Source organism: Lithobates pipiens, unplaced genomic scaffold (assembly GCF_037356315.1).
Source record: "Lithobates pipiens isolate NorthernLeopardFrog02 unplaced genomic scaffold, aLitPip1_a1.2 Scaffold_23, whole genome shotgun sequence".
NCBI lineage: Eukaryota > Metazoa > Chordata > Amphibia > Anura > Ranidae > Lithobates > Lithobates pipiens.
In genome coordinates, this window is record NW_027507785.1 from 250146406 (window position 1) to 250162874 (window position 16469).

The window sequence follows — 16469 nt, forward strand, 5'->3', positions numbered from 1 at the left end:
TGTAGGGCGGTGCTTTGTGCTGACGCCATTACACCACATGTGAACCTGGTTCACGGGTGTTTTACTCTTTTTTTAGCTTAGCCGGCTTTTTTGTAATTTAATCTTGTAGATGATTAGTCGTAGTTGCTACCGCTTGTTTTACTAGCATTAAAGGCTTTCTGTTTTTTTAAATGATACTTCACTATTGGAGTTCTTGTGGCTTTGAGCCCGAGTGTATTTTTTTCAGATTGTAGCGTTTGTGTTTCAGGCTCTTTCCCTGCATCCTGCCGGGGTGATCTCCGTTCATCACGGGAAGACTTCGGAAGGTACAGAGGTATCAGAAGATCTTCTTGTCCCCGCAGAGGGCTCAATCTGCCGGTGATGAAGACTCCGCTCTTGAGGGGGTCCATGCTCTCTGGTAAGGGTTCCCACTTATAGAGCTTTATTCCATATTCAGATTGAGACCCGTCTTCCTCTCTCCATTGAATCTACCTCCAGAGATTGTTAATGGACATTGGAATACATAACCTCAGTTAAAAAATCCTTTTGCCGTTCAGCTTTATTCATCTTTCTACACATTTATCAATTTGAGTACCCATCATCCATTAATTGGACTGTGTATGTGGACATTGCTTTTGAATGACCACTGTAGAAACATTGGTTATTTTTTATTTTTTTTATCTTGTGTCATCTGAGTTGCAATTATCAACTTCTCAGCGGAATATACTTATATAGACGTATCAGTGTTTATGAATTTTTTGAATGCTCACTGTTCATTTATTTATTTATCTGCACTATGTGTCACTTGATTTACGATTTTTCTACATTCAGTGCAACTTATTTTTTACTATTTTACTGGCACCATAGAGATATTTGATGTTTTTTGTTGCTGCTATTCTTTATATATTTTTATTTTAGCGTGGTATTTATTTGCTTTGCAGTATGGTGAGTAACTGTGGTCATTCTCATACAGAAAGTGTGTTACTGGAAGGATGTCAAATAGAAAGTAATGGGAAAGAAGTCTGAATAAAAGAAAACGAATGAAGGGCTGATAAACTTTTAAATATTCAGGATTAGATGCACTTTGCTTTGAGTTTCATAGCTGAAAGTTAAAATTGTTGACAGATTGCAAAGGTAAAGATGATAAAACAGCATTAAATGTGGGTGTTGAAGACCTTTGCACATTTTGGACAGAGAGGATAACTGATTCAGAAGCGGTTCAAAAGGCCAGACATGGAACAAGAATACCTAAACAGGTGGGGGTCTTCGACACCATCTGTGCATGTATAAGTTATATAAATGCTAGGGTATGGTCCCAACACTCATTTGATCAAAATGTTATAGAGCAGATGTATTCTTCAATTTAATGTTTTTTTCTTCTTCTGGGAAACTGCATATAAGCTGCAATTGGGTATGTGCGATTTAATGCATAATTAAGGCAACTCAACACATTAATTATTTTTTGATTTCCCTAAGCATACAATTGATAAATAATGACCGTCTGAAATCCTGACCTGGATTATTCTCTACAGATTAAACAAATCCTAACCACTTCAGCCCCAGAAGGTTTTACCCCCTTAATGACGAGGCCATTTTCTGCAATACGGCACTGCATTACTTTAACTGACAATTGCACAGTCGTGCAACGCTGTACTCAAATAAAATGTATGTCCTCCCCCCACAAACAGAACTTTATTTTGGTGGTATTTGATCATCTCTGCTGTTTTTATATAAACAAAAAAAGACTGACAGTTTTGAAAAAAAAAACTTTCTGCTATAAAACACACCCAATAAAACATTTTCCAAAATCAAATTTCTTCACCAATTTAGGCCAATATGTATTCTGCTACATATTTTTGGTAAAAAAAATCCCAATAAATGTATATTGACTGGTTTGCACAAAAGTTATAGCGTCTACAAACTATGGGATATTTTTATGGCATTTTTATCTATTGATTTATTTTTCTAGTAATGGCGGCGATCAGTGATTTTTAGTGGTACTGCGACATTCTGGCTGACAAATCAAACACCTGACTGACACTTTTGACACATTTTTAGGGACCAGTGACATTAATAAAGTGATCAGTGCTAAAAATAGGCACTGCCAGGGGCGATCAAGGGTTAAGTGTGTCCGTAGGAGTGCTTGCTAACTGTGTGGGGGGGTGAACTGACTGGGAGTCCCCTGTCAGCGATCTGTCTATTTTACATAGGCAGATTGTTGTTTTGCCTCTCTGGGGAACAATCGCAGGTGGAAGGCAGACATCTGATTGGCATCCCCTCTGTCAAATGGGCACGTGCGCCCCCCCCCAGTATATATTGCATGAAATGACATACAGGTATGTGATATATGCAGTAGGTGGTCTTTGAGTGGTTAATATAAATATTCAGGTGAATCAAAAATTGATTTTCCATTCTTTGTCATCTTTTTTTTTTTTAAGAAAACATTTTCAAGCCTTGCAACCTCAGTTAATTGCAGATTATTCCATATGGCCATATATTGAGTATATCCCTCATATTGAGTATCTTGTTGAATAGTAGTCAAAATCGTATGTATTAAATTAAAGGTAGGATAACTATGTTTACTATAGAAGTGATGATCTACTATTAACTGCACCTGTGGATCTATCGGAAACTGAGAGAATATCATTTGCTGTATGGTTTCCTCATAATCTTTAACATTCCAGCTATTCAATTGCTGAAGTTGGGATGCAAGATAATACAATTTGGCGTTCTGTACAGCCAAACCTCCTTCATCTTTGGCCAACTGCAATATTTCCAATCTAATTCAGGGGTGTTTATATCTCCATATAAATTCTCTGAACATATATCTATTTGCTTAAAAAAATTCTGAGGAAGCCATACAGGATAGTTATGTAACAAATATAGAAATTGTGGCATCCATATCATCTTTATCAGATAAGCTCTACCTATTATCGTTAGAGGCAATTTACTCCAGATTTTCCCCACTTGCTTAAACTGCCTAAATAATGGGGAAAAATTCCTCTCCAGATATGTATTTACTTGTGATGTAACTTATATGCCTAGATATTTAAATGTAGAAACTACAGCTATTTGAGAATCAGAGTTTGGCAGATTGCTCACCAGGGGGTGTACAGGTAAAAGAGCCGACTTATCCCAATAATTGTAAAACCTGGGAAAGAGCCAGCCATCGTAATTAAAGACATCACTGCCTTTAGAGTTGATCTCCCAAAAATAAAAGTGTATCATCAGCATATAGGGCAATCTTATCCTCTCTCAAATGTCTACAAAATCCAATAATATTTGTTGACTGGCAGATAGAAGCAGCCAACTGTTCCAGGGCCATTGCAAAAAATAAAGGTGGTAATGGACATCCTTATCTTAATCCTCATTGCAGTGAAAAAGATGCCACCGATGCAGCATAAAGGAGTTGTATCCATTTTATAAACTGGGAACCAAATAGACATTTTTTCCTAAACCAGTGATGACAAACCTTGGCACCCCAGATGTTTTAGAACTACATTTCCCACAATGCTCAACTACACTGCAGAGTGCATGAGCATCATGGGAAATGTAGTTTCAAAATATCTGGGGTGCCAAGGTTCGCCATCACTGTTCTAAACAAAGTCAGAAATAATCCCATTCTATGCTATCAAAAGCTTTTGGTGCATCGAGCGAAAAATAAAGCTCTATTACCCAGATTTTCAGATGGGACCTGCAAATTAAGAAATAGGCTCATATCCACTACAGATCTATTTGGAATAAAATCAGATTGATCTATATGCACTATCTTAGATATTACTTTTGCCAAGCTAATGGCGCTAATGGCTAACACTTTTGCCAATAGCTTCACATCTGCCATAAGTAGTGATATTGGGCGATATGATTCAGGATTATTAGGAGTTTTATCTGGTTTTACCAAAACTATAATAATGGCTTCATTCATAGAAGGGGAAAGATGACCACATTCCAGTGCAGTATTAAATACCACTAAAAGTTTGGGTATCAAATCATTTCCATAAACCTTATAGACTTCTCTCGGTAGCCCATCTACACCTGGAGCTTTATTATTAGGCAAGCTAGCAGAGGCAAGTTGGAGCTCCCCTAATGTCAAAGGCTGATCCAGTATCTCCCTATCCGCTAATGAAAGTTTCAGTTCAGCCTCCTCATAAGATACTTTACTACTATATATGTTTTTATAAAAGTCAAACAATACTGATGAAATCTCCAAGGTTGTTTGGGCAATTTTGGTTGGAGAAATTTGTAGTTCTACTACTTGTGTCATTGGTTTCTGAGCTTTTACTATTGCTGCTAAAAGTTGGCCTGTGTTTTCCCCATCCTCAAAATAAGGTTGGTTAAGAAAAAAACGTTCTGTTTGGCTTTTTTATGGGAAATACTGGCATATATCTGTTGTTTTTTTACCCAATTCTGTTGTGTTTCTGTGGTAGGATTCGCTATATACTGAAGTTAGGCCTTTAAAACATTTTCAAATGTTTCCAAGCCCTAGATCTTTTTTTGATCCCCAAAATTTGAGAGATAAATAAACCTCTCATATAAGCTTTTAAAAAATTCCAATAGATCCGTGAATATACAGAGGGCTTGCTATCAGTACCGTAGGCCAAAACGTCAAGCATTATTTTCTGTTTTGAAGGAAAACGGTCAAACCAATAAGGGTAAGTTTTCCATAGAGTATGAATCTTAATTGAGTTTAAAGCTAACTTAAGAACCAGAGGGGAGTGACAATCTGACAATCCTCTAGCTGCATAGGTCACCTCAGATATTACAGGTAGCATCATAGAGGTAGCCAATGCCAAGTCTATTCTATTCCCATGGGTGAATTCTCCAGATATCCATGAGACCAATCTCCCAAAAATAACCAGCAAAAGAAGTACATACTGGAATTACCAGAGCAGCAGCCAAACTAAATCTATCTAAAGAAGAGTCTAGATAATTATTAACATCTCCTACTATTAGCCAAGGAACATCGGTTTTATGAAAAGAAAAATTTAATTGTTTTTCAAGTGGAGTATGGGGTGGTATATACCATATTTATCAGCATATAACACACACTTTTTTTCCCCTGAAAATAGAGGGTAAACAGTGCTTGCCAATATTTTTTATTTTATTTTACCAATGGGGGGTGGGCATTGGACGGTCCACCCTGGTTGCCACACAAGGGGGGTGTCAGGCTGGCCGCCCCGCCTCTCCTGGCCTTGGGACAGCACTGCCAGCATAGTCTGCTGGTAATGGCCTACTAGGTACTAGACATGTGCAGAGTAAAATATTTTGTACAGTCGAATCTGTCTTTGAAGGCTTATGGTGTCTGTCGAATGTATAAAGAAGATTCGACGGAGCTAGTATATAGCATACCTCATGTGAACTTTAGAACCCTATTAAAGTCTATGGGACTCCAACGTTCAAAATCTAAAGTGCTAATTTTAAAGGCTAATATGCAAGTTACTGTCCTAAAAAGTGTTTGGGGACCCGGGTCCTGCCCCAGGGGACATGTATCAATGCAAAAAAAAGTTTTAAAAATGGGCGTTTTTTTTGGGAGCAGTGATTTTAATAATGATTAAAGTGAAACAATAAAAGTGTAATATTCCTTTAAATTTCGTAGGGGGGGGGGGGGTGTCTATAGTATGCCTGTGAAGGGGCGCATGTTTCTGGTGCTTAGAACTGTCCCTGCACAAAGTGTCATTTATGCAGGAAAAAAGTCCTTTAAAATCACTCGCAGCTATTATGAATTGTCGGCTCCGTAATACAGAGAACACTCATTGAAAGTCATTGATAAAAAAAAATTAAAAAAAAGCGTGGGGGTCCCCCAAATTCAATTACCAGGCCCTTCAGGTCTGGTATGGATATTAAGGGGAACGCTGCATCAAATAAAAAAAAAATTGACGTGGGGTTCCCCCTAAATATCCATACCAGACCCGGGCTTCCCCGTGACGCATGGGTGACCCTGCCCCCCTCTGATGTAACAGAAACCTGCCTGTGTTACATCAGAGGGGTGCGAGGTCACCCATACGTCACAGGGAAGCCCAGGTTTCCCCTTGCGGGGTCAGGTGACGGGTGGCCCCGCCCTCCGCATATAACAAACGTCAGGCCGCCGGAATCCCCACACTGTCTCCTCCGTGGAGACAGAAGATGGATGGATTCGCTGCCCTGATTCAGATCAGCCATCACTGGACCCCGGAGTTGCTGGATAGCAAGAGTGGATTACCATCGCTGGAATCTTTTTTTTATTTTTTTTATTTTTAATAAAGGAATTTTTCAAAAGTGTGTTTGTCTTATTTAAATATTTTTTACACTTTCTTTGTGAAATGGTAGGGGTACTTTTGTACCCCCTTACCATTTCAAACAGGGGGGGCGGGATGTGGGGGTCCCCTTGTTAAAGGGGGCTTCCAGATTCTGATAAACCCCCCTCCCGCAGACCCCCACAACCACTGGCCAGGGTTGTGGGGATGAGGCCCTTCTCCACATCAACATGGGGACAAGGTGCTTTGAGGGGTCATAGACCCCCAAAGCATCCTCCCAATGTTGAGGGCATGTGGCCTGGTATGGTTCAGGAGGGAGGGGGGCTGCTCTCTCGTCCCCCCTCTTTTCCTGCAGCCTGCCAGGTTGCGTGCTCGGATAAAGGGTCTGGTATGGATTTTTAGGGGGACCCCCACGTCAATTTTTTTTAAAATTTGACACGGGGTTCCCCTTAATATCCATACCAGACCTGAAGGGTCAATGACTTTCAATGAGTGTTCTCTGTATTATGGAGCCGACAATTCATAATAGCTGCGAGTGATTTTAAAGGACTTTTTTTCCTGCATAAATGACACTTTGTGCAGGAACAGTTCTAAGCACCAGAAACATGCGCCCCTTCACAGACATACTATAGACCCCCCCCCCCCCCCCCCCGTACAAAATTTAAAGGAATCTTACAATTTTTTCGTTTCACTTTAATCATTATTAAAATCACTGCTCCCGAAAAAACGGCCGTTTTTAAAACTTTGATACATGTCCCCTGGGGCAGGACCCGGGTCCCCAAACACTTTTTAGGACAGTAACTTGCAGAATCTTTTCTCTCTGTCAAATCTTTTTTCTCTATCTTTTCTCTGTCGAATATTTTCTCTATATAATCTTGGACTAATAGAGGTAAGGTTAGGCACATTCGACCACAGGTTCTATAGACACAGATTGTTATTGTCAGAGTCATGTCGAATCTCCTATTCTATATCCAACTGTTGTAACAACGAAAATAAAGCATTTATTTATGTCAGATCTTTCGTTTTTTGGATTCTGTGCTTTTGTTATCGTTTGTCAAAACGAAAACGAAAATAGCTGAAATTCGGACGAAAATGCATTCGGACGAAAACTAATGCACATGTCTACTAGGTACTCGATGTGCTCTCTCATCTGAAAAGAACCTAGAAAAATGTTCTTTACCAATCAACTCCCATAGCCATGTTTCCCCAAATTCTGTAATGTTAACCCACCAGCCTAATATTATTATGTCAAAGGCAGTTTTCAAGATCTTCCAGCTTATAAGCATTATTCTCTGGGAGGCTGTGAGGTATCCTCTGTAATTCTTTAACATGACCTTCTAAAGCTGAAAGTTATTTTCCTATTTTCTGTACATCCTGACAAAGAAAAGTAAATTCTTCCTAAAGACCCTGCACTCGCCCTGTTAAATTACATAAAAATTAGGAAAATTTAGAAATAAATTTCATTGTTTTTTTCTAGAAACATAATTTTAGTGTAATTTTAAAGGTAATATTATAGAATAGAAATATGTGTTTTTTTTATTTACAATAAAACTCTTTAACCACTTCAGCCCCGGAAGGTTTTACCCCCTTTCTGACCAGAGCACTTTTTTACAATTTGGGACTGACTCAGTTTAACGGGTAATTGCGCGGTCATGCAATGTTGTACCCACACAAAATCTTCATCCTTCTTTTTCCACAAATAGAGCTTTCTTTTGGTGTTATTTGATCAGCTCTGCGGTTTTTATTTTTTTTTGCCCTATACACAAAAAAGGAGCAACAATTTTGAAAAAAACAAAACAATATTTTTTACTTTTTGCTATAATAAATATCCCCAAAAATGTTTTTAAAAAACACATTTCTTCATCAGTTTAGGCCAAGATATATTCTTCTACATCTAAAAAAAAAATCACATTAAGCGTATATTGATTGGTTTGCGCAAAAGCTATAGTGTCTACAAACTATGGGAAAGATTTATGGCATTTTTATTATATTTTTTTTTACTAGTAATGGAGGTGAGCTGCAATTTTTAGCAGTATTGAAACATTATGGCGGTCAGATCAGACACTTTTGACACATTTTTGGGAGCATTGACATTTATACAGCGATCAGTGCTATAAAAATGCACTGATTACAGTGCAAATGACACTGGCAGGGAAGGGGTTAACACTAGGGGGCGATTAAGGGGTTAAATGTATGTTCCCTCAGTGTGTTCTAACTGTATAGGGATAGGACTGAGTAGGAGAGGAGACATTTCACTGTTCCTACTTATTAGAAACAAACAGCATGTCTCCTCTTCTCTGACAGCACAGGGATTTGTAAAAAAAACTCCTCCTAACCAGTGCTCAGCCAGACACTGATACAAGTCACAAACCTGTTATATACTGCTGATGAGAAAAGGTTTTTAACAGTTTATATTTACTAAAATAATTGCATTGCCCAGTCTTCCTTCCGGGTTCTGGGTCTCCCTGTCCTGATTGCCGAGAAGCCAGAAGCTGATGCTGATTTGCTGGTATCGCAGGGTGGGAGGGTTCATAGCACAGTGCTCTGAGCCCCAAGGACAATCTGAAACTGGCCAATTAGGGCCTAGGGATGTGGTCACGTGCTTGTGAGGGGGTGACAGACCTGGTGGAGACACGTTAGTCCTGCGCCCCGCAGAATGCACGGCCACACAGATGGTGCGGAATGGGAGTGGGGGTGTGAAAACCTTGTGCCCCGGCCACCACTGGTCCTAGATAGTCATGAAACCTGACAGTGGTTCTAACATTTCCATATTCCATATAAATAAATAAAAAAGTTTTGTATATAGATACAGGCTTATAGTGGAAATGTTAAAACTGTTGTCCATAGAGAGTATGAAGTGGTAAAATCTGTGCTACAGGGTGCCTCAGGGCAGCATTTTCTAGTAACCAGCCATTGTTCTTTCCCTTGTTGCCACCCAGGTCAGACATCACTATATTCTGCTATGGGATTTTGCAGTTTTTTTTTATTGCTAAGTTGTTGTTGAAAAAAAAATTGGCTTATGGTAGAAGGTCATTGTTCAAAGTATGCTGTCCTAGTTTCATGTTAACTGCTGTTTAATAATTGCACATACTAAGAATATATATTGTACTGAACTGAAGTTGTGCATAGGTTTCTTCAGCTTCTTGTTGTTTTTATGACATCTTTCCACTCAAATCATTTCTACAAAAAACTATTTTTTTTAAAAAACAGGGGCTGTTCTTCTACCAACTGCAAGAATGATGGAAAATTGTGATTCTAAATGGAAGGACAAAAAGACTAAATGGTAATAGATTAATTTAAGATTCCAGCCAAAACCCCTTTTTGCCTTTCACTAAGTAATGGTTGGAACCAGTGATAGCTGGTGCTCAAATTTTTTGGGGGGCGCAAACAAACTGAAAAATACTGAACCCCCCCCCCCATCAATTGCAGACTCACTGTGCTCATCAAATGCAGCCACTATGCCAATCAAATGCAGCCATTGTGCCCATCAAACGTAGCCACTGTGTCCCATCATATGCAGCCACTGTTCCCCATCATATGCAGCCACTTGTGCCCCATCATATGCAGCCACTTCTGCCCCATCATCTGCAGCCACTCCTGCCCCATCATATGCAGCCACTGTGCCCCATCATCTGCAGCCACTTGTGCCCATCATATGCAGCCAATTGTGCCCCATCATATGCAGCCGTTTGTGCCCATCAAATGCAGCCACTTGTGCCCATCAAATGCAGCCACTTGTGCCCATCAAATGCAGCCACTTGTGCCAAACAAATGTGCCACTTGTACCCAGCAAATGCAGCCAGGAGCATCCCCTGGCTTGGCTGTCACTTCACTAACCCCCCTCTATGGTCGGGCACGGTGGCACTTACCACTCATGTGGCAGGGCTCTGCTCCTCTCCTGGAGTGATGGGGCACTCCTCAGCGGCTCTCCTCCTCGGTGGGAAGCAGTGGCTGTCCTCCTCAGTGTCTCTCCTCCTCTGCGGCTCTCCTCCTCAGCGGGAAGCAGTGGCTCTCCTCCTCGGTGGGAAGCGGCGGCTGCGGGTCCAGTGTTCGTTTTGCTCCACAGGCTTCCTCTGCCACGTTTCCTCTCCCGCCAAAGCGTAGGATCTCCTAATGCTTTGGCCAATCGGGAGACAGGTCTCACTGACCTGCCTGCTGATTGACAGGGAAGAACGTTAGTGTGAAAATTCATTCACTATGCCATACAACAGGGTTGGATCGGGATGCAGTGCTCTGCACCACAAGCCCATCCCATTTTGAAGCCTATTAGAGCCTCTCTAATCATGTGCTTCAAAATACACACCCCCTGCCTATGCCTGACATAGTATTTCATGTGTTCTGCGTCCTGAAAGAGGCTGGGCACATGAATAGGGAGGGCAGCAGAGGTTTCGGGGGGTGACGCCCGTGCACCTACAATGCACGGGCCACCACTGGCTAGAACCACTGTTAGTTTTTTTTTCTATGTGTGTCCCCATTGGATGATTTTTTTACTTCCTAATGGGCTGTCAGGGGATCAGTGAATAGAACATTATGTGAACAGAGACAGTGACATAAGTGAGAAGACATTGCCCAATTTCATAGGCAGCAACGAAGTCAGAGAGACGAGTTAAACCCCCCCCCCCCCCCCCCACTTAAAAACTAACTACAAAATCTTGGCTTGCACTGGGCTTTAAATAGGGCACATTCATTTACATGTATTTGTTAGAATTATATGTTTAAACACGTGTAGCACTACCCCCGTAGGAGTTGCTGATGTCAGGGTTCCCCACTGCTGCACAGCCAGTCACACAGCATTTTCTTCTTGCACCCAGACATAGTGATCGGCTATGCCAAACTTCAAAATGTCCAACAAACAAAACCAGGGGCAACTTCCTCCCTATTTACAGATTCCTCTTCTTCCTTCCACCTGCAGAAACTTGGCTTGGCTCCCTTGCACCTCTCCTGCTGATTCACTCCTGGGGAACTAACAGTCTCTAGTTCAGGAACAGCCTATTACAGGTTTGGAACTGCCTTGGTAAAGTAGCACATGTAGAGTGAACAGCATCTCACATAATCTTCTGCTCTCCGTAGACACTGATCCTAGTTCTACTGCTTTCAGAAATGCTAGCCCACCTTGCTGCTTTCCACTCCTGACTGACACACCCCTGGAGACTCCCCAGGGCAAGGATGGATGAAGACTGTTACAGCTGGTAGTCTCCCCCCTTGTCTGTCCCTGCACTATGCTGATCTACTCACTGTCTTCCCTTGTTCTCTCTGCTGGCTCTCTGGTTATGATTCCTTCAAATGCCTCCTGTGGTGGGACCCTTCCAGGCCAGCACTGCTTCTCCATCTTCCACCCAACTCTCTTACGGGCATGGCTCATGTATATTTAAGGGCTCCTTAGTTCTCTGCCAGGTCCCCAACACTGGGATTGGCTAGGGGCCCTAAATATTCAAGGCAACCCCTCCTATCTTCTGCCCACTACCCTCTAGAACATTCTCCAACTTTCTACAAATGGGGGAGGCACCAGAGAGTTTTCAGGATGAGTCATGCAGCCCTGGCTTCTAATAACCCTGACCCAGATTCATTGACTCAGGTTTATCCCTGGGCCAGACTATACAGTAGTTTACCTACTTTGAATTCTAGTAGCACACACTAGAGGGTGCTACACACGCAAAAGCTACCAGTTGCTCACAAAAGTAGAAAAAGGTTCTACAAATTGCAGGTCTAAAAGCAGGACATTGAATAGAAGTAAAAAAGAAATAGAACAGCTACAAAGAAAACCAATAACAAAACAAACCTATTTGCAAACCATTCACTGCAGTTGAATCCTTATGGTACATGTGCTTTAAATCACATGGATTCACCTGCAGTGACTATTTGGTGGAAGCCACAGTCATTGCTATTTACACCGACCCTTAACTCAAAAGTGAAGTAAATAATTTATTGAGCACTTTAGGTTTTCTTTAGCAATAACAATATGTATTGTTTTTGTAGGTTTGGTGCAGGAAGAACACAAGTTCTGCAGATACACTATATTGATTATATTGATGCAATCTCTAAGGAGATTGGGGTCCACCCCAATATGCTATATCTTTTTCTCACAGACCCAAAACTGGCATGGCAAGTATTCTTTGGACCATGCACACCTTACCAGATGAGGCTCACTGGGCCTGGGAAGTGGTCTGGAGCAAGAAATGCCATCCTTAACCAGTGGAAAAGAACATTTCAACCAACTAGAACCCGTATGTTGAATAAAGAGCCACAATCCTGGACACGATTTAACAGAATGTTAGTGATCTGTGCTGTAGTGACAGCCTTGTGGTTTGGCACAAAGGCTTTTTCACAGCGCGAACAAAGCAGGAATTTTACATGGTTACATGATTTCAGGGATACCTTGTGGACTAGAAATTTCTCCTGGATTAAATGAACATTGGTATAACTATGATCATATACAATAAACCATCAAAAATAAAATTGTGCAAGATGACAAAATAAGAACATATTTAATTAAAAATATTATAAAGTGATGTTTCATAGGATTTTATTTGATGGTATCAGGAAAATAATGAATGTTTGCAACCTTCTGGACCCAAAACCAAGTTTTTTTCAAAGTTTTTTAGTGCTGTAAGTGAATGTGGTCAGTTTAATGGACTGTAAATAGTCCTTATAATTATGGTTAATGTTTCTTTAAATTAGATCTGTTTATAGTTTTATACAGGTGAATAAGCACAGTTATGTTTGTTCTTTATACGGTATATGCAGGCTGTATCTGATAAAGAATATGTTAATACACTCATAACATAATCTGCTAAATTTTCTAACCTATAAAAATGTAATGGTTAACCATGTGTTTAATTGTGTTGAAATCAAGTCTGGCATTTGGTAATAAAGTTTATGTGTAATGGTTTGTCTTGATAAGATGAGTGTCTACTAAGTAAATATAAATTGTCTACGTGACCAAACAGCTTTGGCTTGTTTTTCCAAAAGTTACATAATAGAGAGCTACAATTGGAAAATTCAATAAATCCCTAACAGAACTGCTCTAGCGCTATGACCCTTTAAAATTCAAAATCTTGATAAAATTAATTATATCCAGTTCATATATAATGAAACTGGAGGAAATTAAGACTGAATGTAAGTTGACATACAGAGACAGGCAGAGTGAAATAAAATAAATATGAAATAAAATAACCGTGGGGGGGGGCAGGGAGGGGGGGAGTGGTCAGTAGCAGGTGTAGCTCATTGCATATTGGGGGGGGAGAGGTGCTGCACAGATCCCAGCTGTCCATGAAAGGTGATGAGACCCGCTTGGTACGGTTTTAGGTTGCAGCGACTATCGCCGTTGGCGCATGTCCCTTATGGATGAAGGAGTGGTCCTCAAGGTGGGCTCGTTCCTGTGGGGTGAGTTTAGATGCCATATACAAGCCCCATCTGTTGTGAAAGCGTAGTTTGGCTTTTGCGTGAAGAAGGCTAGTATTCAATTTGTCCCGAAAGAGGAGGTGCATAAGTTCCCTGTCGACTTGTGGGACAGAGGGTTTAGTCGTGGTTGTCCAGTTGGCTAGAATGGTTCTCCTAGCGAGTAACAGGCAGAGCAAGGCCCACTCCTTGCCCAGAGGTGTGGGGGTAGTCGACCAAGGTAGCAGTTTGGGGTCCCAATACCCAAAGATGAGGAGTAGCGGGTCCTTGGGGAGTTTCAGGAGTGTTATCTTGATAAAAGCCAAAATTCCATCCCAGAATGAGGAGATGACCAGGCAAGACCAATAGCGGTGAGTAAGGGAGGGTCTAGGATGCTGGCATAGAGGGCACAAAGAAGTAGCGGATTGACACGAAGGTGAGGAAGGTAGAAAATGTATGTGTGCTCGATGTGCAATTTTTAGTTGGGTTTCCCTCCAAGTTTCATTTGGGACCAAATTATAGACTGATTGGAGTCCGTGTAGGATCTTATCCACAATATCGGTACTTGGGAAATCTTTGGCCCAGTTAGAGACCGAGGATGATTCCAGAGAGGGTGTAGTATTCAGTAGTAGAGGTTTGTAGATATCAGAGATGCCATAAGAGTCTTTGTGGAGAAGTATTTCGATGAAAGAGGATTGGAATCTTGCATGTTCCGCCCTGCAAGTTTTCTGCAAGAAGCTGAGGCATTGGCCATGGTGGAAGGCGGATGAATCTGGCAAGGAGAACTTGACAGCTAGCCGGCGGAAGGGAAGTGCTCGACCAGAGTCCGGGTCACATAAGGAGAAGAAGGTGTCGAGGCCCTGTTGACGCCATGTTTCATAGGGTTGGCGGTCCAGCCCCGGGGTAAAGTTCGGGTTACCCTGTATCGGGAGATGTCTAGAGATGAAGGGAGACAGCTTAAGGCTCTTCCGTGTTTCTCTCCAGGCAATAGCCGTGTCTCTCAGTAAAAGGTTGTGTTGCAGTGACGGATCTAATTGTTTCCATTTGCAGTGGAGAAGAGCAGCTAGGGAGTAAGGATGGGTCATTGCAGCTTCCAGTGGGTAATTTGAGCAGCGGGATTTTTGGGTTATCCAGTCCAGACCTACCCTCAAAAGACATGCTAGGTTATACATTCTAAGATTGGGAAGGTTAATACCCCCTTCGCTCCTGGGAAGGTGAAGTTTAGAGAAGGCTATGCGTGGTCTCTTGCCTCGCCACAAGAATTTAGAGATTGCTGAGTTTAAAAGTTTTGTATCCTTATGCCTAAGGAGTAAAGGTATCGTCTGAAGGGGATACAGGAGGCGTGCAAAGCTGACCATTTTTACCAAGTGGCACCTTCCCAAGAGCGAAAGAGGCAGATCCATCCAGTTGTCCAATTCCTGTATAAGTTTGGCAAAGAGGGGGGGGTAGTTCAGGTGGTAGAGAGACGAGGGGAGCCTCCCTATCTTAATGCCCAAGTATGTGATATGAGTTCTAGCTACTTTGAAAATGGAGTGGTTTGCCCATGTCGGAGGTGGAAGGGATCCCAAGGGGAGTATTTCGCTCTTGGAGTAGTTAATACGTAGTCCCGAGCACTGTCTGAAACGGTCAAATAAGGATTTAATCGTGGGCATGTCTGCTGAAGGGTTGGCGGAAAATATCAAGACGTCGTCAGCAAAGAGGGAGGTTTTTAATTTGTGCGACCCGATTTCGATCCCGTGTAGCGGAGCTTTATATGTCAGGTATCTGGAAAGCGGCTCCAAGGCCAGGTTAAAGAGGAGTGGGGACAGGGGGCAACCTTGTCTGGTTCCCTTATGTAGCCGGAACTCATCCGAGAGGAGGCCAGCGGCCACCAGTCTGGCTGCAGGGGAGGTGTACATGGAGCTGATCAGGTGTAGAAAGGGTCCGGTGAAACCCATATCCCCCAGTACCATGGAAAGCCATTCAAAATTGACATTGTCAAAAGCCTTTTCGGCATCTAGAGTAATAATAGCTAGATCGCTGGTAGGGTTACATCTAGCATGTTCTAGTGCCATCATCACCTTCCTGATATTAATAGTTGCCGTTCTGCCCTTGACAAAACCTGACTGGGCGGAGTGGATCAGGGAGGGGATGATGTCAGCCAGCCTATTAGCTATTATTTTGGAAAGAATTTTGACATCAAGATTTAGAAGCGAGATGGGTCTATATGACCCAGGCTCTTGTGGGTCTTTCCCCTTTTTTTCTAACAACTTAATAATTGCTTGATTACCGGACGGGAGATAGGGGCCACCAGACCATATATGTTGGTAGACATCGGCCAGGGTCGGGGTTAGAAGTGCGTTTAAAGATTTATAGAACTCGCCTGATAGGCCATCCGGGCCTGGGGCTTTGGAGGAAGCTAGCTTACGAATCGTATCGGATATCTCCGAGGGGGAAATGGGGGCGTTTAGCGAATCGAGTTGAGAGGGAGATACTCGGGTCAATTGTACTTCGTCGAGGAAGTCGCGAGCCGTGGGTCGGTTAACAGGGTCCGCCGCATAGAGGGTGGAATAAAAGCGGAGCATCGCCGCATTGATGCCCTTCTGAGTGGTCGTGACTGTGCCATCGGGGTCGCGTAGCGACGATATGACCGTGGGGCGGTAGGTTCCCTTGCATAGTCTGGCAAGAAGCTTGCCAGCCTTATTGCCAAATTTGTGTAGAGTGGCATCGAAGTGAGCTTGTTTAGTGGTTTCCAAGGTTTCGGCCCAAGTGTCAAATGACTGCTTGGCTGTATGCCAGGCCTCACGATTTTTGGGGGAGTTTAAGGCATAGAGCGCTCGCTGGGCCTGATGTAATCTGGAACTGGAGGCTTTGTATTGAGACAGGGCGTGTTTCTTGAAT

At 42.2% G+C, this 16469-nt stretch overlaps 1 protein-coding gene across 1 annotated transcript in view; it reads left to right on the forward strand.

Moving 5' to 3' along the window:
* Positions 1-13101, forward strand: part of LOC143928253 (dimethylaniline monooxygenase [N-oxide-forming] 2-like) — a 34495-nt gene extending 21394 nt beyond the window's left edge. The window contains exons 8-9 of the mRNA XM_077453015.1: positions 9423-9495; positions 12189-13101. Of these exons, the coding sequence (XP_077309141.1) occupies positions 9423-9495; positions 12189-12621 (506 nt within the window). The 3' untranslated portion in view covers positions 12622-13101. The remainder of the gene's footprint in view (positions 1-9422; positions 9496-12188) is intronic.
* The last annotated feature ends 3368 nt before the right edge of the window (positions 13102-16469 follow it).